Genomic DNA, 24,952 nt, shown 5'->3' on the forward strand with positions numbered 1-24,952 from the left:
TATAAATAGACAAGAAACTACAGCAGTGAGTACATAGAAGAAAGTATAAAAATAACACTAGTAGTAGTAGAGCTTTACAAACAATAAACATTGCATAAACAAAATATGTAATACAATTTCCGAGAAACACCCCGCAAGCCTCCAGCAGCGAGTCACCGCCGCAGATCTAGCAGAGACGCTACCTACAAATTTAATTTAAGAATACAAGACGTTTTTATAAGGAACTGGATACTAGAACAAGATTTAGTTGGGGGAAACGGGGGAAATACGTCCTCGCCTATGTACGGATTCCGCGAAGGTTTATGTTTTCTTGATGTTCCATTATGTTGTCGTCTCCTCTGCTCCTGGAACTCTTTTAACGAGAATATCTTGTGTAAGCTGTGCAGTGTGCAGTTTGAAATTTTCTCTTTGAATAATGTTTTTTCTAAGCTCACGCTGCGTATTTTTGTTTGTAACTCGCAGAGTTGTGAAGGAAAGTTAATTTCGAATCCGGTTTAAAATTGTACAAGTCGGGTTTAATGAAAAGCAAACATAAATAGATCATTTAAATTTTTATTTATGTTTAAGTCCTCTAATGTACATTTACTACTGGAATGTTGTTAACGACAGCCAAAAAACGCGATGATACTGCACAGTTGGTCACCACACTTAAAAAAAAACTTGAGTTCACTTCTCATTTACCCCTCATTCTCAAACTATCACTTCCAAACACCCAGACCTTACTTCCTAATCAATAACAGACGCTAAGAACTTCCTTCAGTACTTTCAGGAATTACAAGCTAGGTGGCAGCACAGTTGACAATGCACTCGGCACAAACGCCGCGCCGCTGAGTGGTCCTGGCACGGGCGGTCTAACTCAATATCAACGAGCTATTTGGATCCGCACTCGTTTGTCATTTTTCTAATTGACCCCTTACTTTTAAAATGATAATATTATACAGTCACGAGCAATGACAAAGATGGACTTGCCATTGACGTTCCATATGTTACTTGAATAAAATCATAAGCATCTCCACTATTATCACGTATATATATTGAAAAGAGTTAAAATTTAATTTCCCACTCAATCGAACGTAATGACTAAAACGCTCGTGTGGTATCGCTCAATGTTCAATAATACAAACTCAACTGAAGAATACCAAGGTAGTCTACTTGGGTCTGGATTAATTCAGCATTTTAAAAATATATTATTAGTTTTTATCAGTGGAAAAAACTCTGATAAACATTTTACTGTCGTATTACGGATTTTTCAATATGCCGAAATACTGTTTGTTAATTTTAGGTAAACCGGAAAGTCTAGTTTAAAAATATGTTGAGTGCGGTTGAGCCCACGGCGTTCTTTTATAAGGTTCCGGTGCCAGCCGGCAGGTTTGGCCTTCTCTTCAAAAAGGAAAATGCTCTCCTTCCTTCCCTATTTGTCTAAAACTGACGTGGATTCCTTGAAAGGACGCGACTAACTTCGTTTAGTTCTGCTTTGTATTTCATTTTTACACCGGCTTCTTTAATGTACCTGTCCGCTGTTTCTACAGGGTGTCAGGAAATGGAATATTGTAAACCAAAAAGGGGTGAGTTATTGGGCGATATTTATATATCAAGTTTTTTACAGAACTGAGAAGTAAATTTATGATCTCGTAGAACGTATTAACGTATCGAAAACCAGAAAGCTGCTATTCTGTGATAATGAATAGTAAATAATATATATAAAACGTGCAGCAGAAATATACAAACATACAAAGCAATTCAATATATAAAAGTCGCGATGTTAATTGTACCAGGGCAACAGTAAGTCAAGGAATTTCACACCTCCGTAGACTCAGCGCCGGCTGTCTACGTCGAAAGTGGAAATAAACAAGGTAACTTCTGCCATTGTGCATGATACTAGCTTTGTGTACTCCGGCACTTGTTAAGATGCAGCATCTTTTGTTAACTACCTCCGAACACTATTCTCTAATAGGATAAATTATTTCTGCTACCAAAAATTTACGCAAAGCGATGGGTTTATTTTTTCACGAGTAGGCATTTAAAATTAAGCATTAGAATAAAATTAGTGTTTGGGGTTATTAAACATTACCTGTTTCAGTTAAGTAATACGAGTACACTGCGCCTAGATAAACGTAGGATGCGGATACACTCAAAACCCGGGAAAGCTGCGATATCTCTGAGACGACTCATCATAATCTAGTTTTAAATGGCTGAACTTATATACATAAAGATTAATCGGTAGGTACTTATTTTCAATAAACTTTTGGGCATCAATGGTAAATTATATTATAAAGAAGCAGGAAAAAAATATTCCACGAAACAAAATAAAAGCAATCTGAAACGTGAGCGCACCGCCTTAAAACAAAGTTTGAAGCCGTAGTGTTGAGGCGTTCGGCTGAGCACAATAGACGAATGTTTTACTCGTAAAACAAATTTCTAATGGGATTCGAAATGAATCCGGCCAAGTTTGAAGACACTTGCGAGCGCCTTATTGTGTTCATAGAGGTTTGTTCCCAAGTAATGAAACATTTCATTATGTTAACAACACAATAAGAAAATAATCTGCGATGGTCGTGAGCGAAAGTTTTGCCGAACTCGCCTTAATCGAATGAACGATTAATAAATATTTGGTAATTGTTACTGCCGCAAGCTGTAATTAAATTTGTTCTGGATTGAGTGGCAGGTGTTCCGAATAGCTCCGTATCTGGGAATAACAAGTGAATGGCACAGTTTTGGTTATAAAACAATGGAACGTTGAAGCACGTTAGTTTACCAGCAAATGTATTAACACTTAAACTGCTTGCTTCATAACTACCGCAGCGTATTAACACATAATACATCTTCATGAAACTTTACACATTAGACGATCAACTCTCACTCACACGGCTAAGTTTATTGTGCCAGCTAGAGCTGCGCTGGTGGTCTTGTGAATAATAATAAAATAAAAATACATAAGTACCTAAAATGTATTGTAATTATAATTTTATAACGGGTATTGCAATAAAAGTTTCTAACAATTGTACTTAATTTATTTAAGGAAGAGATTTATTACGTTCTTTATACCCTTGAAAATGCTCTATACATTGTACATTGGACATAGCGATGCCACATGAAGGGGAAGTATGGTCAGCTGCATAAGTAGCTATACACTTTTGTACCTTGTCAAATGACTACATAACAAACCATCAACGTTTGAAAAGGCAGTTTGTGAGTTTGACAAGGTACAGAAGTGTACAGCTACTTATGCAGCTGACTGTACCTTAAATACTGACAGTAGTCTACCTGATTAGGTAAGTAGGAGTTTAAGGTGGCTAATATTTCTACAGCAAAAGTTCTTTATACATAATACGCTCCCGAGCAATGAAAAAGTTCCAGTGAAATACGGAACGGCAATGACAGGTGGAGTTTTTTCATTGCTCCCGAGCTAAGTAGCTATTCCAGTTTTACATTGTCACATCTCTAGTGCGAGCTACACACGACACGCACACATACAACATCGGGCGGCAACTACCTAGCCTTATAGTAACCATCCTCACACGGTGTAATTATAACACTGCCTGCTCCCTCTCGCGACTACGGCCGTAATTCGCACATGCTAGAGCAGGACGGTAATTTGAAAGTATAGTTTTAAACTTCCATAAATTTCCACGTAGGTATTTCAGAGGAAAATTGCTTGTTCCGACCGCATATATCTTACGCGATTCGGGAGTAGAGGTGGCTCGTGAGGTGGTGACTAATGATGGCGGCTGGAGTGATACCGGGTTGGATGTTGTATTACTTAGTTCTTTGCTGATATTGTGGTGTTCAGAGTTTTTTAAAACATTCATAGTGGTAACTACCTTAAAACTGAAATGATGAAAGGAACATGGAGTAGCTTTAGAGAGGACCTTACTGTAGCTTTTATTTTTTCGCGTCTTCAGTAGTGTTGGTCCCATAATGAAAGGTGTTACAGAATCATTTCTAAATGTCAATGTTATATTTTAGTTTATATCTAATAATGGATCTATCTGATATATTTTTTCGAACATAGGCTGCACAGTGCATACTGAACAAAGATATTTTGAAATAATTTAATGACAATAATTAGTGGGTTTCATTCCAAACGATATAATTATTAGGGTGTATGATATCTTTGTAATTATTGTCGAAGTAGTAATTAGGTACTTACATATTTATATCGGTGGATTCGATAAATAACACTTATTATCATGTACTTTTTAAGTATAAATTACTTATTCATTCTGGATCGGACTGATGTTTGTGTTATAAGTGTTATAACTGATAATAAATTTAACGATGTGCAGCGATATTTTAAAAAATGACATGTGATTTATAGGGGTAAATGAATACAAAACGTAATCACAGTCAAAAGTGGGTCCAATACGAGTCAGCTTAGTAACTACCCTTTGGGGACTTACAGTCGTGAACGACATAAGGCGTATTTACTTGTTATTGTATTTTATAACTATACTTTAGATGCAAACATCTAATTCACAATTTCCACCGTTCTTAGATTTAAATTCTTTGGTATGTCTGCTGTTGACTTGTTAGTGTGTATGTGTTTATGAATTTGGGATACAATCACAGACATCCTCATCAGTATGCCTTGGTATTGGTGACCTTTTGTCAGTGATGGACATATTAAAAATGTATTAAGAAGTATTACACTCTTTATTTTACTCACTAGATACGTCACTTAAAATTTACCAATGGTTTCCCTTTATTGACTTGATACGAAATTATCATATAAGTATTAACATAGTTAATCAAAGCCATATAACCCTCCTGCTTTCTATCACTAGGTGATTATAGAGTCGGTCGTCTTCGTCACGTCAGCATAAAAATGAATCAGAGGCCTCTACTCAATCTTCCGCCATAGCGCGTGAACAACAATGAGCTCTATGACAAGGCATTAAGGTACCTGATGTTGCACTCCGTCATACGCAAGCGAGACGCTACGATGGCTGAGCGCGGGGGAAGCGAGACGGCAGTAGCGCCAGGTGAAGTGGTATCTGAACTGATGCACAGTCTTGAAGCTCACACTGTGTTCGGTAGAAGTGGAAAGTCTTTGCATAAAGTCCATGGGTTGGTGATGGTGCGATGGGTGTCAGTCAACGGGCGCCGGCGGTGGCACTGGCGAGCGCTGGGAGCAACAGATGGGTGGGCGGGGCTTCAAGAGGCGCGGCTGCGCGCTGCCGTTGCCATGGCAACACCTCCCGCGGTGTTTGTGATCAAGTACCCGGTTTTTTTCAGTCAACTAACAAAAGTTTGAAGAGGGCGTAATCAACGCACAATTTTCAGTAATTGAGTTTGGCGAAACAGTAATTATGATGAATTGGCGAGGTCGGAATCGAAGTCTGACTTTCGTCGCGGCCAGTCGTTTGTTCTTGAACATTAATTTACTAATTCTGCATACATACTATGTCATAGTCGTACAGTGCTCCAAAATTTATAATGCGCATAGAAATCTTTGACAGATCGGTTGTTTTCGATTATGTCACACATGATATTGACTCCTATTTCTTTCGGACAAGGTGCAAAATGCAAGTGTTTTTTTAAGGCTCTTACGTTTTAATGATTCGGGTGTGAAGGTCTGCATGTGCATTATTAATTTTGGACAAGTATACCTACTTGTAAAGCATAGCCAAGATGCGAGTGAAAGTTACATTTGTAGATATAGATAATCAATAGTTTTTGGTTACGTTTGGATCAATTATTTAGGTAGGCCGATTTTGTGATTGTGATACTAATGAAACTTCCCTTTCATGTGACGTCGCTGTGGGACACTCTGTATATGTACGGCTATATGTTCATGCAACTGTATCTGATATCTACTCATACACACAATTACTCATCTGTGTACCTAAATAGAGTCACTTTGTTACTTTCAAATAAGTGACGTATAATTCATTAATAAATTTACTTCAGTCCTTTATCCACTATACCTACAGCGACAGCATGCAACAGCAGCAAAGTATTTTAACTGGTAAGCCTCAGAGCATCGAGCTTAATCCTAAATTTAATTTCCATTAAACGCTAGGTGGCCTAATAAGACCTGACCTGGCCAGCGGGCACTGTCCATCTAGATTTACTAAAGCACATCAACGTAAGAGTGCACCCAAAATGAGATTGCCAACGTCACCAGTTCCAATGGCACTTTATGTCAACGTCAATGAACTCTAAGCCAACGAGGATACGGTCTACATTTCCTCGAATTGGGTTGAACGAGTGAATTGGGGTGAGCAGTGGCAGAATGCAAGCCATTTTAACTCAATGACGGATTAAAGTCGGGAGTATCGACCTCGTAAAGTTGTACATTTGTGAATACATATACGTGTAGTATGAAGTTTAGGATCTTGGTGACTTAGAAATGACATGGTCTATATGTAGCGGTGGTTTACTGACTATCAGTTACCACAACTCTCACTACGGATGACTTATACTTTCATACGATTAGGACTTATGACGGTTATAACAAATAAAATGTTAAAATCCTATGAAAGTAACGCACAAGTCGCATACAACAACTGAGCTATAAGCAATAAGTATACGGAAAGCTTCTAGACCTTGGCGATTCCTAGCAATCTGTTGAGAAAGGTCTTCTATCAATGCGTTAAAAAATGTGGACATTTCTATAAAAAATTCAAAATATCTCAATTAACAGAAAAATAGAACTCAATTTTACAAGCTTTCGGCACATTTTACATGGAGTAATCTTTGTTGAGATAACCTTTGCCAAACTTTGTACGTTTCTAGCCAAAAGCTAAACAGAACTTAAATTCTAAATCAAGTGGACTACAAAAATATCTCGCCAAAGTACGAGTTTGGGATCGTCTGGCTTTACTTATGATCAGCATTGGATATATTCTGCTATTTTAAGTGACTTTTATTTTACTTACTCACTGTAAATAGTTTAAGATAGTGCCTTGCCTGCATGTTTTTTATCCCACAGCTAACATTATCCAGATACATTGTGAAACAGTTTGTACAGTTACAGAAAAAATATTTCTGCATGGTGTGCAAGCTGTAGGTAATCCTTAAAAATAATGATGTATGCTTTTATTTATACAATACCTATAAATAATAATAACATGTTATGTCATATTAACACGTGTTTATGTGTTTCGATTGATAACAAAGCCATTAATTGTGTGACTACTATAATAAGTTTCTATTAATACTAATAAATGTGAACAGTTTACTTACATAAGGAGCCAACACGGAACTCCAGTTTAAACAAAAATACTAGAATGCAGTCGCAGCGCGATGTACGTCGCATCTAATGCTTTGACCCAGGTAAGATTGTGGAAACTTCTACCCCATTCCGACAACTTCGTATATGGAATATAAATTTTCGAGTCACTTTTACAGCTCCACCGAACATACGAGCTAAGTTCCAAGTTTGTTTTGGAGTCCACCACTCGATGAAAGAATTAAGTGGATAATCTCCCCGTTAATCTTCAAGGATACGCCCGCCGGGATAAAAGTTTCCAATGTTGCGGAAAATCTTTAGAAGGCGCCGGCTCAATGGTTATTAAGTTGAAGATTGTGGTAAAAAAATGTGTTTTATCAAATGCACTACTCATACAGATCTTTAATAATCACGCTAATAGCATGGCGCATATCTATCATAATATTGTCGTGAAAAAGGATAAATAAAACAATCAGTGGAAGCAGAAAACTCTCCACTGCACCACTATAGCGCCGCTACACCACCACTATAGCACTAAAGCGGTGCATTTTACTGCCGAGCCACCGCCGAATTGTTATCGCTCATGCACTTTACTAGCTCACCCCCAAAAACACAGACAGAAATAATTCTACTTTAAGCCCCAATAAAAGGTTATTGGGTACTGCATGTAGAGCAGTATTCAATAGCTTAGCCCGGGGGGTTATTTGAGGGAATTTTACAGTTAGTATTTGTATTTACGGTCTGTTTATTTGGTAAATTGTTTAAGAGTTTGAGCGGCTGTGTGTGTTGCATGTGTGGGGTTATTAGAATGAGATAAGAAAATAGAAGGTACAACTAGATGTATAACTTAATCTATAGCCATTAAGATTTTCAGAGCTTCTACATATAATAATAATAAACAATTTACTTTCGGCTTCTTTACAGGAACTCCAAACATTGAAATGGAATAAAGAATCCAAGACCGGATATTATATTGATATCAAGTACAAGTACCTACACAAAATGTACAAAATAAGTACCTATATAACAAAAAGCCTGTACAAAAGTGAAATACAAACGAAACGTAAAATACGCGAGTCCTTCCTATAATTCAGGTTTTTAAGTCCCCATCCCGGAGCACTTCGCTTCACAGCTTCCTGATTTGACCGCTGCGGTAAAAGACTACCTGTTTTATTCTCTCAAGATAAGTAATCTGTTTAACAGCCACGCTTTTACTGTGAAAGCCAAGTTCAGCTGACTTACTGCTTTTTGTCTTCGTGAAATAATCATGAAAGTTGTGATAAAACTACTTACATCCTTACACAAATAAATTGGAAATGGATAACTTGTTAGGTACATAAATACTATATACATAATACACAATTCTTGATAAAAAAACATGACAATGAATTAATAAATACCTGGTAAAATGATGCATGCTTAGGTGAAACTTACCTGTAAAAAATAAAATTAATATTAGCTATATAACACAATACCATCGTAATCAGCGAACAATGAAGAGTTAATGCCAATAATTCAAGCACTGCAGTAAACATTTTCACAAAATGCCGTCGAAGTCGGCTTAAAAATAAAACGCACTCATTAAAAGCGGAAAGCCGATTTTAACAACAGTTTAATCCATACAAAACCAGCATGTTGCCTGCTCGTGGATACCTACTAGAGCCACATATCCTATAGTTCACGTTTAGCATTATTCCAGGTAAGATAATAATATATGAGCACTATCATCAGTTGTCTTTTTTTACACTTTTACAGTAGAACTCTTTAATACGACATTAATAAACGATCCTCTACCTGTTATTGTTGCATTAAAATTCCTCTATAAATAATAAGCAGTGTTCGCGTCAGTAATTCCGACTTCAAAAGGGCCCTCGCAACTCAACATCATTAGTGCTGTGTTCCACACACTTCTAAGCTTTAATACCAAGGATGTAACGTAACAGTAATCCGGAAAATTGCCTATTAAGACACCAAAAGATGACGTGAAATGTAATTAGAATAAAATCTCGCTCGTCTTCGTGCGATACGTAACACTTACTAATTAACCAACTCGGGTTGTGTACTGGCGGTGGTTACTTTATTTTATATTGTATACATTATGTACAAAAAGTACAGAATGATAAAGATGGCAGAGAAGTTGCAGTCACCTTAATATCAGATGCAATTCACGAGAGAAACACGGAGAGTTTTCGTTATATGTCATTCAGAATACAGGTTCAACTAGCGCCGCTATTTGAAAAAAATATCATCACGTTTCAAAGTGTTTTTCCCAAAACTGGTAATTTATAGGTAATTTTTAATTTGGTGCTGTTGTCACTTAAACTTTTTCATTGCTAGCGATAATACACTATAGGACAGTTTCCTTTATTTTAGGTGAATGCTATTTAAATCATACAATTTAGACTTTGCTCTTGACGGTAAGTTATACTATACCGCGTTTGTTTATATATATCGCTCGTATAGGACCCTCAAGCGAAAGACGAGTTGTCTAGGGACACCGACGGATAGCGTCCTCTAGTTTAAATTAGCTCTCAGTGAATGTGAGCAGTTTGCATAACGCCGTAATTGCTTGGAGATGGCGTGAGACGCAAACACAAATAAAACGGGCACAGTTGGCTTTAGTGTGTTACAGGAGTGCCATTTTTTATTGACTTTTGCGCTAAGGAAACCTTCTAGTGTCTTATGAACTTCAATGCACGTTGGACGACAGACAAGAAATGCGATCGAATAATCCTACAAATTCTAGTCCGATCCTGAAGTTTCAGATTGACATGCTACAGGCATCTGACCCATATAAATTACGTCAGATTTCACAAACGAACGACGCTGCTTATGGATTGTTAGCTCGTAGCCCCACAGATAGCTACATAATGTAAAGTTTATTTCGTAATAAATGTACCTAACAAGCTAACACTGACTGATTAAATGCACGAATAAAAAGATAGTGTATGTTAGTGCTCTACATGTAATTGCTATTGTAAGTCTAAGTGGAATTAGCATCCAGTAGTATTTCATTGTGCGCGTAACTTTTTGATTTAGGTACCGTGCGGGTGCCTCGGCGTAATTTTGTCTAATACTGTCTGCCAAGCGCGGCACTTCGGTATCCCTAGCGAGTTACATTTATTATACAAATTACCTGCATATAGTGCCTTAAAAGCACTTAAAACTTATCCCAGAAACCAACCCACTGCAGTGAAAGTAAATAAATAAAATAAACTCGATATAAATGTCACACGGCTAAAGGTATTCTCGCCATGCCTCATTTAAAGAGGGAATCTGTATCACGTCCCTATATTCAATTTTGCTTCGGAGCCATTCTGATGAAATATACTCAAGCCACGAACAGTTACTATAATTTATACCTATGATAGAAACATAGCATCGGGGTAGAGATAGCTATCTCGATTAAACTTGTGAAAGCTAGACGACCGAACTTCACGTTTCTAGTAAAACGATACTAAATACTAACTAACTACTATACCTATTTTTTAAGACTATTTTTTACTTAATTGTTGTAGTATTTATTATTGTTGTAGTAGTTTTTTTTTTTTATTTTTTTTTATTTATGAAGTGGCAGTGGGCTGGTCATATCTGCCGAAGAACCGATAACCGTTGGGGTAGACGAGTTCTCGAGTGGAGACCACGAACAGGCAAACGCAGCGTGGGACGCCCTCCTGCCCGCTGGACTGACGACCTTAGGCGGGTGGCGGGTAGTGGTTGGATGAGGAAGGCCGAGGACCGAGTTTTGTGGCGCTCCTTGGGAGAGGCCTATGTCCAGCAGTGGATGATTATTGGCTGATGATGATGATGTTGTAGTATTTATTATTTATATTGTATATACCTATTTCTTTTTATTTAATACATTTTTATTATGAATTATTTAAACAACTTTATTCAATCATTTATTCAAGGTTATAATATAAATTAACATTTAACTAATGAAGCCTATCCTAATTGTAAATAAAATTATGAAAACTGAACTAAAAGATAAAACAACAATGTATGTGTATATATGTAAGCGAATACTTTTAATCGACTAAATATCATGACTATACGATCTAACCGACTATGGAGAAATTGGTGCTATTTAATTTCTCCATAGTCGGTTAGACCGTAACCAAGGAAAGGTTGATCAATTATACGTAATCTCCATAATAAATTCTTGACAGATGTGTCAAAAGTCAAGCAATAATCCCTGATTATGCTCTAACCCACCATGGCGAAGTTGGCACTAACTGTCGAATGATAATGAATAGTTAAGCAGAACTAAAAATAAAAACATAGCAGCGCTGTGATAAGTTGAATTACTCATTAGGTATATAGATTCAGTTCATGCTTTGGTAGATTTACACAAATGAGAAACTGGGCCTAAGGCCTAAGTCGTTTAGCAATACCTCCAAATGAACTGTAGTGTATAAGGACAGGGCTTAATTCTCAAGGAAAACTCATTTTGGGGAAACCGCGAAAGCTACCACGTCTCCCTTCACATCACACCCCCGATATACAGGGTGATGAACAAAGCGCGCCCCACACTGTGTCTCGCCAGAACTGGGAGTGGAAAATTTAGGGCATCATTAGGGTGCTTTGACTCACTGCTATTTATGAAGTTAACGACAAAATAAAGTGGTTCATTAACATGTCTCTTGCGGTATGTGAACATGCTGTATAATTAATGACGATGTTTAGTCTTTTTTGTAAATCGTGACAATTTGAAATTAGATACCTATTTAAGTTTGGTGTTTGTAAGTAATTGTGGTTTTACGACACTAAATTTACTACTATACTGAGGTAGAGTTACTAGCTTCTTACTTAATTACATTCAAACTAAAGGTACTGATGATAGACTATCAAGCATTAATTTATAATTATATTTATTTTATGTGCAAATCAGAAAAGTTTTGAAACACGAATTAATTCTAAAAAAATGTACCTAAAATATACCTACAAAAATAATTTAATTAGGTATGTATAGGTACTTTTGAAAATTGATAATGAATCTCGTGTTTAACTGGCCGGTATTTACTAGGATCTGTGGATCCCCTGAAATCAGATTTACGACTGTAACTAAGTACCCTTCTGGTCTCACGTCCCTAACATAAAACCAGTTTAAGGTTGAACGTTATACTGGCGCTGAGAATAAAATGCGCACGATAGAACTACACACACACATAAACACGTACAGTCAGTGAGTTTCACAAAGATACGCTGGTCATAACTCATTTCGGAGTAGGTATACTGTTATTATTATATAATTGGAAAGCTTAAGATCGCATCCAGTGGCGTGCTTTGGGAGAGGCCTACGTCCAGGAGTGGACTGCTATAGGCTGATGATGAATGATGAATTAGGTACATCATTAGCATTCATATATCAGAGCAGACACAAGAATATACCGCATCTACATTTACACCTTCACTTTATAAAATAAATTTACTTTTTCAAGCGGCCTCCTGTTTAGCAGTCGACTACTACTGGTCTTACTATGTCTCTATCTCTCTTTATAAGTGTTAATTTATTACACCAGTCCTAGTGAATAACACAAGATTATTGTTCGCGACAATCGATAGATAGAGTAGATAACTCGCGAAGGTTCTGGAACATTCTATCACTTTCCAGTAGTTTCGATAAAGTTCTAGAAGGATTAGTATGGATTCAATAGATCTACAATAGTCTAGAAGCTTCTAGAACAATAGTTAGGGAATGTTCCACAACGTCCGCGAACTTTCTAGATGCTAAGTTAGGTACTTATAGTTAGTAGATAAGTATGAATTGTTTATACCTACTTAGTAATAATAATAATAAATAGTGTGACCTCGGGTATCTCTGGAACTTTCGGGAAGATCGCTCGCCGGCCTATATAAAGCGAGGTGTCCGGCGCACATTAAGTTCAGTTTAATAGTAACAGTCGATCAGTTCAGTTTAAAAGCAACAGTCGAACAGTTCAGTTCTAATAGAAAGCTCGAATAGTGGACATCTCCAGAGATCCTCGAAGTGTATAGTGATAGTAATACTGGTGTTTTCTTTTAAGATAGTACCATCCGGCGTTCGTAATAGTTGTGAGTCGTGTCGAAGGGGCTCACATTTATGGTCCTTTGGAGCCGGATAGTTAAAGTCGAGCCGGCATTCGTATTAGTTCGTGAAGTGACCTTACATTTATGGTCATTCGTGCATCCGGATTGGAAGAAAAGAAGATGCCTGTAACGAGGTCTCAGAATTCGTACGCAGTGAAGAGGACTACGGACGAGAAATCTGCCGTCTCCACGACGAGGTCTGCAGATGCAACGGAGTACGCATCGGCATTGGGTGCAACCACAGGAGGTACACCAGGTCCACAACCGCCGTCAGAGCCGACGACGGAGACGCTGTCCCCTCCATTGTTGCCACCCTGCCCTATAGTCGTTGCCGGTGTCACAACTGCCGTTGCCCCCCCCGCCGCAGTCAGCGCTGCAATAGATATTGTCGAGTCAACATCGACAAATCAAGGAAGATCACGTCTTACATGTTCATCGCGCTCCACTGCTTCTCGTGCACGGCGAAGAGAATTGGCCCTGGCTCGATTGGAATATCTCGAGCGACGAAAAGAAGCGGCCATAGCTAAAGCTGAGGCAGCTATGTTTGATGTTGAATTGGCTGCAGCCAAGGTTGCTGTGCTAGAGGAGGACTCGGAAGAGGAGCAAATAGAAGGAAGTGTCTACGAGTCTAGATCGTCGAAGAACGGAACTTCACATCCACCAAGTTTATCACGCCCCATTGATTCTCGTGCACGGCGCAGAGAATTACAGGCCCGCTTGGAATTTCTTGAGCAGCAAAAGAAGATGGCTAAAGCTAACGCTCTGGTGGCCATAGCTGCAGCTAAAGCTAAAGCTGAGGAAGAAGAATTAAAAGCTGAATTGGCTGAAGCCAAGGTCGCTGCACTAGAAGAAGAGATAAAACAAGCACGGGTTCGGAGAAGTACACTCGCACGCGCATCGCAAGACGTCACCACGTGCCAAGTCCCGCCTGAACCTGCGGGAAATGTTGTCGCCAGCAGAGTTTCGCCTGAACCTGCGGAAGTAGTCGTGGCCAGTGAAAACCGGCGGGAGCCACAGCGGAACAAACCACTGCAGGAAAATAGAGTGGCTCCAGTAAACAGTGTCACATCGACAAGTGAGCCATTCAGTGCTGAAAGTGAGGGGCCTACACTGCCGCCCTCAGCTGAAGTCGTCGGAGCACTCACACCATCCACAGACACGATAAAAGATCGTAGTCTAAAGAATCGTGGGATGAGTGTGAGTGCCATAAAAACGGTTCATCTCCCTACAGAATTCGATAGTCCGACAGATAGTGAGATAGATCGGCATGCGCTGCCGTTTCTGGCGGACAAACTCAAGGGTATACCGGCGGGAGAGACCGAACTGCTGCGGAAAGTAGTGTCCAACAGCAAGTGTGACTTGGCAGTTAGAAGACTGGATCTCATAGACAAGAGATTAACGGACAAGTATTGGGCACGATGGATGGAGAAGTATGTGCGAGATTCTCAGCAGCAAGGAGACGTCATGAATCCTGCGGGCGCCTACCATGGAGATTACCGAGGAGCCGCCCATCGACGAAGATGTCGCGACCGCGGATAGTTCAGCTACAAGAGCTGCGGCGGGAGTAATGTTCGCGACAATCGATAGATAGAGTAGATAACTCGCGAAGGTTCTGGAACATTCTATCACTTTCCAGTAGTTTCGATAAAGTTCTAGAAGGATTAGTATGGATTCAATAGATCTACAATAGTCTAGAAGCTTCTAGAACAATAGTTAGGGAATGTTCCACAACGTCCGCGAACTTTCTAGATGCTAAGTTAGGTACTTATAGTTAGTAGATAAGTATGAATTGTTTATACCTACTTAGTAATAATAATAATAAATAGTGTGACCTCGGGTATCTCTGGAACTTTCGGGAAGATCGCTCGCCGGCCTATATAAAGCGAGGTGTCCGGCGCACATTAAGTTCAGTTTAATAGTAACAGTCGATCAGTTCAGTTTAAAAGCAACAGTCGAACAGTTCAGTTCTAATAGAAAGCTCGAATAGTGGACATCTCCAGAGATCCTCGAAGTGTATAGTGATAGTAATACTGGTGTTTTCTTTTAAGATAGTACCATCCGGCGTTCGTAATAGTTGTGAGTCGTGTCGAAGGGGCTCACAATTATACCTAACTTACCTTCCTGGGAGCTTCATAAACAAGAGTAGTTCAGCTGAAGAAGGAACGAAACATTTGTTTTGGTTTAGGTTAATGTCAGCAAAATTATAACGAAAGTGACCTTACGCAATTATACTGAATATTGGAAAACATAATTTATGACCTCTGAATCTTTCCTCCGTCTTACTTTTACTCTACAACAGGTTAATAATAAATAATAATAATATGTGGGACATCTCACACACGGCCATCCGACCCCAAGCTAGGCAGAGCCTGTGTTATGGGTATCGGATAGCTGATATATGTACACAAATACATAGATAGATACATATTAAATATAAATAACAACACCCAAGCCCCGAGTATAAATATCTGTCATTAAACAAATATCTGCCCCAGCCGGGAATCGCACCCGGGACCTTCGGCATAGCAGTCAGGGCCACTAACCACTACGCCATTCGACCGTCAATGATCGACTGTTAATGGTTTTTTTAATGTTATCAAAAGTGGCGACTCTTTAATACAGGTGTCTATCTAAAGTGAATTTTAATTAACCTTGGATTGTCGAAAACAGAACAACCCCTTTAATAATAATATTTCAATTCGTTTTATTTGGCTGTGACTATGACTATACTGAATTTCTCAGGGTCATTATCAGCCCCATTATATAATAATAAAAATAAACTCAAAAAGGCTTTCATCACTCAGGCACTGTGTGTTTACCCAAACCAATTTTAATTAAGGACCTTGAAGTTTTAAATGTCTGTTCTTGTTTACTCGAACGTTTTATGGTTCTCGATGACTTTTATTACCCAGCGGATACCTACTACCTGTCTCAAAGGAAATATATTCACGAGCAATGAAAAAGTTCCAGTGACATATGGAACGGAAATGGAAATGGCGTTCAGTCGCCCATCCATCAGTTTTAACTACTTTTAACTTATTTTTTTCTACCTCTATACATCAACCAACAGTCATACTGACTACTGACTAATTTGACAGATGACACACCACACGCTGGTGGTAGTGTAGGTACCTCGTAGTGTCCACCAATTCATAGGACGATAGGGACGGGAATATGTGAACATTCATGTCGATTCTGGCACAAAATATATTAGCTAAAGGTTTCAGATTTCGCTCATAACTTCAAAACTTGTTATCGCGATTTTGTTTAATCGGGTAGGTTTATTATGTAACGTGTCGTTTTTTTAAAATGTCCTTTGATTTTCCTTAATATCGTTTTGTGATTGTTATATTTGTAATTTTATGAATCAAATTGATACATTAATAATAAAAAACCTAAGCCCATGAGATGTAAACAACACAGTCATGAATGATATGATTTGTGAAACTTTCATGCGATCATGTAATCCACAGTTAATGTTTGCCATAAAATATTCGTGACTTCCATCTCTACTCGGGTGTCCTGATACACAGGCTCCAAGCCTATCTGTCAATGTCCAACATATTAATAGCACTCCCCCGTATAAACAACACTCAAACACAGTTACACACAGATGTATAAAAAACTCATATCGTCTATATTGATTGATGAGAGAGCGACTCGATTGAGATGGCCTGCACTTATTTATTTAGCCAGATTCATATCCAGTGTTTGCCGTTTCCGGTTTGGTTTGCTCATAAGGTAAATTTACTTAAACGCAAGATGCGTGTGAAATATGCAGGTATGAAATTGAGATAATTAGGTACATAAATATCATGGTAATTAAATTTAGGGTTGGTAAATAATTTATTACATGACGTTAATACCCATCTATCTATTTTATAATCATGATTATCTAAAGAACCATTGTTTTTTATCCTTAATTTATTAAAAGAATTTACACCTGAGTGTCAATTTAGTGATTTACTTCGTCGTGGTTCACCTAAATGTTTTCCAAATGATTTGTAGGGCACCTAAAATATCAAATACAAAAAACCACATCTTTCCCGCTCGCCACCGCAACTTGGAAATGAAATGTTGCTGACGTGCCTACTCCGCGCCACGCAGCGTTAACATTTTCCACCACAGAGCGAAACCTTTATAAATTTCCTCGATGTGATGAATAGCAATATCGCGGGCCCTTCGAAACAGTTTTTTCCAACTCGTTGCGAGGTCGTTCTCAATGGCACTTGTTCATGAATCGCTGAGCAGTAAATTCGCTAAATATGTTTATGTACTCGACTTGTTCCTGCTATTGGAATGCATTTCCATGTCTGTATGCCTGCACACTGCTCCTTGTTACCTCCCATTGAACATATTGAACATTTAGCCCGGCCCTCTGCGGCTTCGCTAGCTTGTCGTACATAATAATGCTTCTAGAATTCACATGGCCAATTGCTATACAAATCAAAGTTATAGACGCAATATCGCCTTTTATTATCAACGATCACTATGCGTAAGTGCTTTAATATGTTCGAATAAGATATAAAATCCGCAATTCACCGGGCACGTGAGCTGTACGGAGCCGCAATCAAAAGAGATATCGAGTCATTTAAAACTTTCCTACTGACGACGACGACGATATAAAATTTTCATAATGCCCACCGCAGCTGATGCAATATTAAATTTTAAATATCGAACGCGCCTCTGTCGCGGGCTACCCGACATTCAATTTGGCGGGAAATCTCTGCCGCTATAAAGCCGAATATACACGTCAATAAAATAACCATTTAGAGCTCCGTGAGTCCGCAGATTTAACGGGAGCGTATAGTGCGGCCCAGCCAGCGCGGTGATTACAGCTGATATCGGCGGATAACTTTATTGTTATAGGCCAAGCGCCAAATCTACTTTTATAGAAGCGTATAAATCCTCCGCGGCTACAAAATGGTACAGATTTAACAGCTTAGAAAGAATGCCGGCCAAATCTTGCGTAACTGAAACTTAAAACTTGCAAGTATACTCGTACCTAAGTTTATTCAATTTAATCGGAGAGAAATGGATGGATAAAAATCACTGTTTGGAAATATTATACGTTCAATACCAATGAGTCGCTGCCGTGCAATTCAGTCTAGTAGAAACATATCTACAAAGCATCCAGCCGTGAGCTCGCCGCTTTATAATGCCAAGCTTGCCTAGAGGGCGCTGCCGGCTGGAATCAATCGATAGACACTCCGTTGCCATGCAACGATCATCTTACAAAATAAACAATCACAATCGGAGGCCGACTAAAGCAAATTTACTCTCTTATTTTATTACTTGAGTCAACATTTTAGATCGATGTTATTGAATTGTTTACAAGCTTCTTTTACTGGAACGCTGTGTGTGATTTCGTTTGGAAGTCTTTGATTTGCTTTTTCTTTTGAAACATGGTGGTTTTGCCTCCGTGTGTTCCGGCTAATTGTGGGAAGGAGTTTCGGTGTTCGTTGCGTAAGCCAAGTCCGACGTATCCCCATAAGGATAGAGCTAAGAAAGTGCGTACAGTGCCAGCGTTTAGTATCCAGTCGTTGCAACGAAATACACGGGTTGAGCCTCCTCCAAGGTGTCACATATTCGACCCGGTGCCGCCAAAACCGACGTTGTTTAAAAGAAGCTACATGAGGGGTGAATTCCCAGTGGCGGTCGAGTTTGGCTCTTGTGGAAAAACTCTAGTTTGGAAGGTATTTTGCTAAGTATAATCTAGTAGAGTAGTCGTAGCAGTTTGGGATTCTAAATGCCGGGAAATTCAGCCTTTTTCTGATATTATAACTTGACCAACTGTCAACTGGCAACTGTCAACATAGTTCGAAAATAGAAGAGTTATTAATTCAAAAGATCGTTTGTATCATCTCATATTTTTGTTATTGTATTAGTGCCAGTTCGAATTAGAGAATACATACTAACTGTTATACTACTAACTGTTATCTAACCCCGTACTAATACTAATAATCCAGATACATAGATTGTATTAAAAAAAAAAAACACGCACTCACGCCTTGTACTAATGTACTCCCTTGCGGGGTAGGCAGAGGTGCATTGCTGCACCCACTTTTCGCCAGAGTGTTATGTTAGTCCCAATGTAATAGGGGGCGGGCCTATTGCCATTTTACGGGCACATCCAAGACCCGAGAACAAATATCTGTGTTTAAACAAATATCTGCCCCAGCCGGGAATCGAACCCGGGACCATCGGCTCAGTAGTCAGGGTCACTAACCACTACGCCATTCGGTCGTCGATTGTATTCGTTTTATGTATTAGTGAAAACTACTTATATTATTTTATTTTGCTTGCTAACTCTTTACAGATTGATGATTTTATCTACCAAATAATACTGAAATCTACTAAACAAATTGAAAATAGCATTTCTGGTATACTTTTTTGTTTATTATTTTCTTAGTGTATTTGTGGTGTGTGGTGCTGGACACCGGATAAAGATTTTTTGCTGCTTAAATTATAAAATCATTCAATAATTTATCTTTTTTTCAATATTTCATCAGGTACCAGTAGAAAAGCTGGACTTCCACCACTACCTCCCGATGTTTTTCGAAGGACTGTCCGAGGAAGAGTACCCTTACAATTATATTGTAGAGAAAGGAATCGAAGATTTAATAAGAAAGGGCTCGTACAAAGTACTTCCAGTGGTCCCTCAACTCATTATACCTATTAAAAGTAAGTTGAGATACGTTTTGGAGGTAATTGTACTTAATAATTGCATTGTTACCTATTATAATAATTCTGAGTCAAGGAAAAAAATGACAGGTACTTCTTTTTTTATTCAATAAACATGCATAAGTACATAAAATATGCTCATTCAATCATTCAACAATGCACCTCTACCTACCCCGCTAGGAAGTACATAAGTACAAGGCGTGTGCGTGTGTGTGTGTGTTTATTCAATCTGCTAATATTAATATGACATGAACTATGAGCATAATAAACCATTTCGGGTCTCAAGTCACACTAAAAACTTATATGTTATACTGTTATACCAATTTTTGCTATATTTTGCAAAGTATGCCTACTGAGACAATCTAAAGCCATCAAATCTCTTTGACTCCAGACGCCCTATCCACAAAGAACCCCACGGTGATCTGCCACTGCCTGCGCTGCATCCAGCAGCTGGTGACGGGCTGCGACCGAGTGGGGGAGGCGCTGGTCCCCTACTACCGACAGATCCTGCCTGTACTCAACCTGTTCAAGGGGAAGAACCGTGAGTAGACTGCTGTTTATAGGAAATTTAAGTGGTCCAAGATGTGAGACTCCTCTAGTGTGACGTATGACATCTTCCTTGTTGTTCTATGGTCGTACGACCATAGGTCGAGAAGTTAATAATGATGATGTTTAGTCAGAAACGTGAGCGTTGATATTGATTCTCCTTGAATAACGCTATCACAATTTACAAGGACTTTCGTGGCGCCACTCCAGAAGCTGTCGGTTTCACAAGCTTGTGTAGCCATGCGAACAACGCCAAGTTTGTAAATAAACACTTCACGGCACTAAACCTCAAGTGGAATCCTCACGGAGTGTTAATTATAAACGACTTAAAACAAAAACCCCAACTAACGACAGTCCAAAAAACACCATTAAACCGCCGCTAAAATACCACTCCGCACTGGAATAGGTACAATTATTTCCTTGAACGGGAAACGAGTCGTTAACTCTGTTTTGCGGCTGTGAAATGGATGTAAAAAACTGTGGCTCCGGAGCGGTCGGGCGAGGGTCGGTGGAATGTCGTAACAATGCGGTGAGGTGTCAACACAGGCGGCGTCGGAGCGACGTCGTGTGACATTCTACCCGTCTGTTGCGGCAACAGAACGTACCCAATTAATCTACTGCGAGTACCCGACAACTCTATTAGTCTCAAAACAATATCTTGTTGCGTCAAGTCGCGATGTGTCAATTACTTTCGGCAGTGTCGGGCCGTGATGGATAGCGTGAACTCAGCAAAACGCAACTTCGTGATGCTATCTTTAGATGGAACAAATTGCTCTTTACTTGAAGGCTCTTAGTGTGCTATAAGGGGAACACCCAAATATTCCGAAAAACTTTTTTTCGAATTTGATAACCCCGAATATGTAATTTACGAAATATTGCAATACCGATTTTTTTAAATACCGAATTATAATAATCACGAAAATTATAATTTCGAATATTATAATCACGAATATTGTTATTACGATTGTTAAATATACGAATGTTAAAAAATACGATTACTTTAATATACGAAAAATAAAATACCGATTTATTATAATCACGAAAAAGTCAAATACCGGATCGGAAATAAGATAATTCGTGATTTTGAAAAAAAAAACATAATCGTCTTTAAAACTTTAGAACCAAAACCAAAAGATAGGTGCGACGACGAGCAAAGCGAGGAGGAGCGTGTAAGGTGCACATAGATATCGAAAAACAAAGCGGAGCGCAGCGTAGCGGAGCGGAGCGTTTAAAATATAGAGCAAAACAATTGCTAGGATTTTTATGGTGTTTAAACTTAAAAACCTTAGGACCTAAACCTAAAGATAGGTGCGACGACGAGCAAAGCGAGGAGGAGCGTGTTAGGTGCACATAGATATCGAAAAACAAAGCGGAGCGCAGCGAAGCGTAGCGGAGCGTTTCAAATATAGAGCAAAACAATTGCTAGGATTATTTTTATGGTGTTTAAACTTAAAAACCTTAGGACCTAAACCTAAAGATAGGTGCAACGACGAGCAAAGCGAGGAGGAGCGTGTTAGGTGCACATAGATATCGAAAAACAAAGCGGAGCGTTTCACAAAATATAGCTTAATTTTTTTGTTTTTATACGGATTATGCTGTTAATTAACCCACTATTCATAATATATAACCATTTCTTATTAACTAAGAAACATTTGGGAATTTGTATTTTCGGAATATTAAAACTTCGGGATTCGTAATTTTAACAATTCGATAAAATAAAAAATCGTACTTTTGAAACATCGAAATAATAATATTCGGAAAATTTACTTTCGTCATTTTAATAAATATGTTGTTTGAAATTTCGTTTATAAACTATTCGTGATTTTCATTATTCGGAAACTTAAAATTCGGGATTGTGAATTATTCGGAAGTATGAAATTCGAAATTTTAAAAATCGTTATTTTCATATTCGTAAAAAAGTAATTCGGAATTATGTAGTGTACCCTGCTATAAGTATAAGTGACTAAGTACTAAATATACTTATTTACGCGTCGAATCTATCTATATTCTACATGCCCATAGGTTGAAAATTTGTTGTTGTGCTAGTAACTTGTTAATTTCATACGAGTCACTTATGTATCTAAATTAGCAATTATAAAAGTAAAAAAACTTACTCGTGAAAGTCGCAAGATACACTTGAGGCAAGAAACTCATGGAGCACAAAATTAATTTGTATCTAATCAGTAATGGAATACTTGGAAAAGTAAATATTTTACAGATAAACAAATTTTAACTTTTGCATTTATCTATTGCAAAGTTAGTTTGAAATGCCAAATCATGTCTCACAGAACTTTATATTTTTTTTAGTATCGTGAATGTATTTAAAGTAAGTTATTTAATAGTTAATAAAAAAACACATAGGAACCTATTTAGGTTGATTACGTACATGGGTTTTATTTCATCATCCAAAAGGAAGGGTAAATACGATTCGTTGTCGATTAAAAACGGATTTTACAAACGTTATTTATATCTGCCTTTGATATAAAAACTCGTTCAACGGTTTGGAAATGGAAACAAATATGCATTCATAAATATATCTGTCCATAAATATTATTTACAAATGAGTAGTAACATTAATTAAGGCTTCGTCCAAAACAACCTCAAAAGAAAACAAATAAATCTCGAGTAATTAGTTCTTAGAAACATAACTGATCTTTCACACATGGGAAAATACTGAGACATTTTCATTATAAAGATTCCATGATGTTATATGACCTTCTTCGTAAATACATAGATACACTGCAGCAAAAAATATCATGTAGGCTATCAGCCATACTGAAAGTCATTTACTAATCATTCCTACATGAGTTGTTATCCATGTATTTAAGAAACATTCTGACACTTCAAAAACACGGTTGCATCAGATATTCCAAAATAATTTTATTTAATCATTTATCTTTTTTTTGTTCAGGTAACTTGGGTCCAGGCGTGGACCATTCAACAACCAAAGGTGAGAACGTGGGTGACCTGATCGAAGACACCCTTCAAATATTGGAGCGCTACGGCGGGCCGGACGCTTTCATCAACATCAAGTACATGGTCCCTACTTACGAGTCCGCCATCTTGAATTAAATCGCCCTGCTTTTGACGGCTGCGTAGATGTTCGTTTGTTTATGGAAGTAGCATCTGTTTTTTTTTTCATCGCGCATGCTGATAAAATGTTGCGGTTTTGTTAATACATACGAGTAAATTGTAATATAAATACGATTAAAACTAACTTTTTTAAATAAAATATTTCGATTTTATTTAAATATTAATAACAATCAACACAGAAAAAAATCCTGTAAGAAACCTCAGAACAATAACTTCCTTTGCACGAAACCAAAGAGAATAAAAATAAACCAGCAAAATGGGATCACTAAATAGTTCAGCTGTATCGCGGTCGCATTTGGCAACCTGCACCTCCGAACACTTCTTCTTTCTTATCTCGCAAGAAAATTTGTCTAGGCATTATTGTAAACTAACCCTAACGGGACACCGGTTCTGCTAACTGTAGTGAGTAGGCGTGTTTTTAGAATGGTTATTGCTTTTCGAGTTGAAGTTAAGTAAGTAATGTAAGTACTGCCTATGTTGTAATATAATTATTATATTGAAGTATTTAATAAACATTGTAGGTTTAAATATAGTGTAATGTAGTCTTCAAGTACATATAAATTACATTTAGAAAATGTTACCTTGAATTTGAAGAATCTATTTAGCGACAATTTTAGTATTTATTGAATAGTTGAATGTTGTTGTCCTACGTCCAGCAGTAGACTGATATGCGATGAAGAAGAACAATGTTATTGCGCAGAAAAGATAGGTACAATATAATTAGGCATGTCTACAATTTCTTACCTAGGTATTTGATAATAACTTATACCTACTTAAGTACTACCTTTTTCTGATATATAATAAAATAAAAATCGATTCGAGATTTATTACAGCCTTCTCTGAAAATTAATTAAATTATAAAGGTTTACAGTAAATTTCAATTATTTCAAGCTTTTGAAAAATAAAAAAATAGCATAATAAGCGACTTATAAATAAATAAATATAATTTTGAAAGCTTTCTACAATGCCGATGGCACACCACAGACCACCATTCCGTAGCGGAATCGGCCCCCGGTGGAATCGCAGTGGAAAAGGCGACGGTGCCACCCTCGAGCACGATTTATTCCGTTGCAGCAAGCTCTTGTTCTGGAAGCATCTTTTTATTGCCTTGCTTGTTAAAATAAATTTCGTTTTTCTGTCCAATTATGGGACTGGGACTATGTGGACAAAGGCTTGAGTTTCGTGCAATCGAGGTTTAGAGTGTGAGCGTCTGCTGTAGTTAACCGGGATTTATGTGCAGTTCTAACATGTTCACTTTCTCTAACTTTACCATATTGCTCAACATTTGGATGAGCTTGAGTAGCTTGACTAAGAGCCTGTTTCACAATGTCTGTGTACATAATTTTAGATAAGGTCAGCATGCCAGACATTGTCAAAAAGGCATAT

General features: G+C 38.0%; 3 protein-coding genes across 8 annotated transcripts in view; 1 reads left to right on the forward strand and 2 right to left on the reverse strand.

Annotated features, from left to right (window-relative positions):
* LOC105385214 (CUGBP Elav-like family member 3) overlaps positions 1–24,952 on the reverse strand; it is a 388,314-nt gene that overhangs the window by 212,893 nt on the left and 150,469 nt on the right. The gene's annotated exons all lie outside the window — the stretch shown is intronic.
* Positions 1–24,952, reverse strand: part of LOC105384707 (chitooligosaccharidolytic beta-N-acetylglucosaminidase) — a 445,339-nt gene that overhangs the window by 143,655 nt on the left and 276,732 nt on the right. The window lies entirely within an intron of this gene.
* On the forward strand, positions 18,501–23,653 carry LOC105384709 (parkin coregulated gene protein homolog). The gene is made up of 4 exons (XM_011554986.3): positions 18,501–18,939; positions 19,756–19,927; positions 20,319–20,468; positions 23,385–23,653. The coding sequence occupies exons 1-4, from the start codon at positions 18,649–18,651 to the stop codon at positions 23,543–23,545; spliced, it is 774 nt and encodes a 257-aa protein (XP_011553288.2). The 5' UTR covers positions 18,501–18,648; the 3' UTR covers positions 23,546–23,653.

This window comes from Plutella xylostella, chromosome 12, assembly GCF_932276165.1.
Source record: "Plutella xylostella chromosome 12, ilPluXylo3.1, whole genome shotgun sequence".
Taxonomy (NCBI): domain Eukaryota; kingdom Metazoa; phylum Arthropoda; class Insecta; order Lepidoptera; family Plutellidae; genus Plutella; species Plutella xylostella.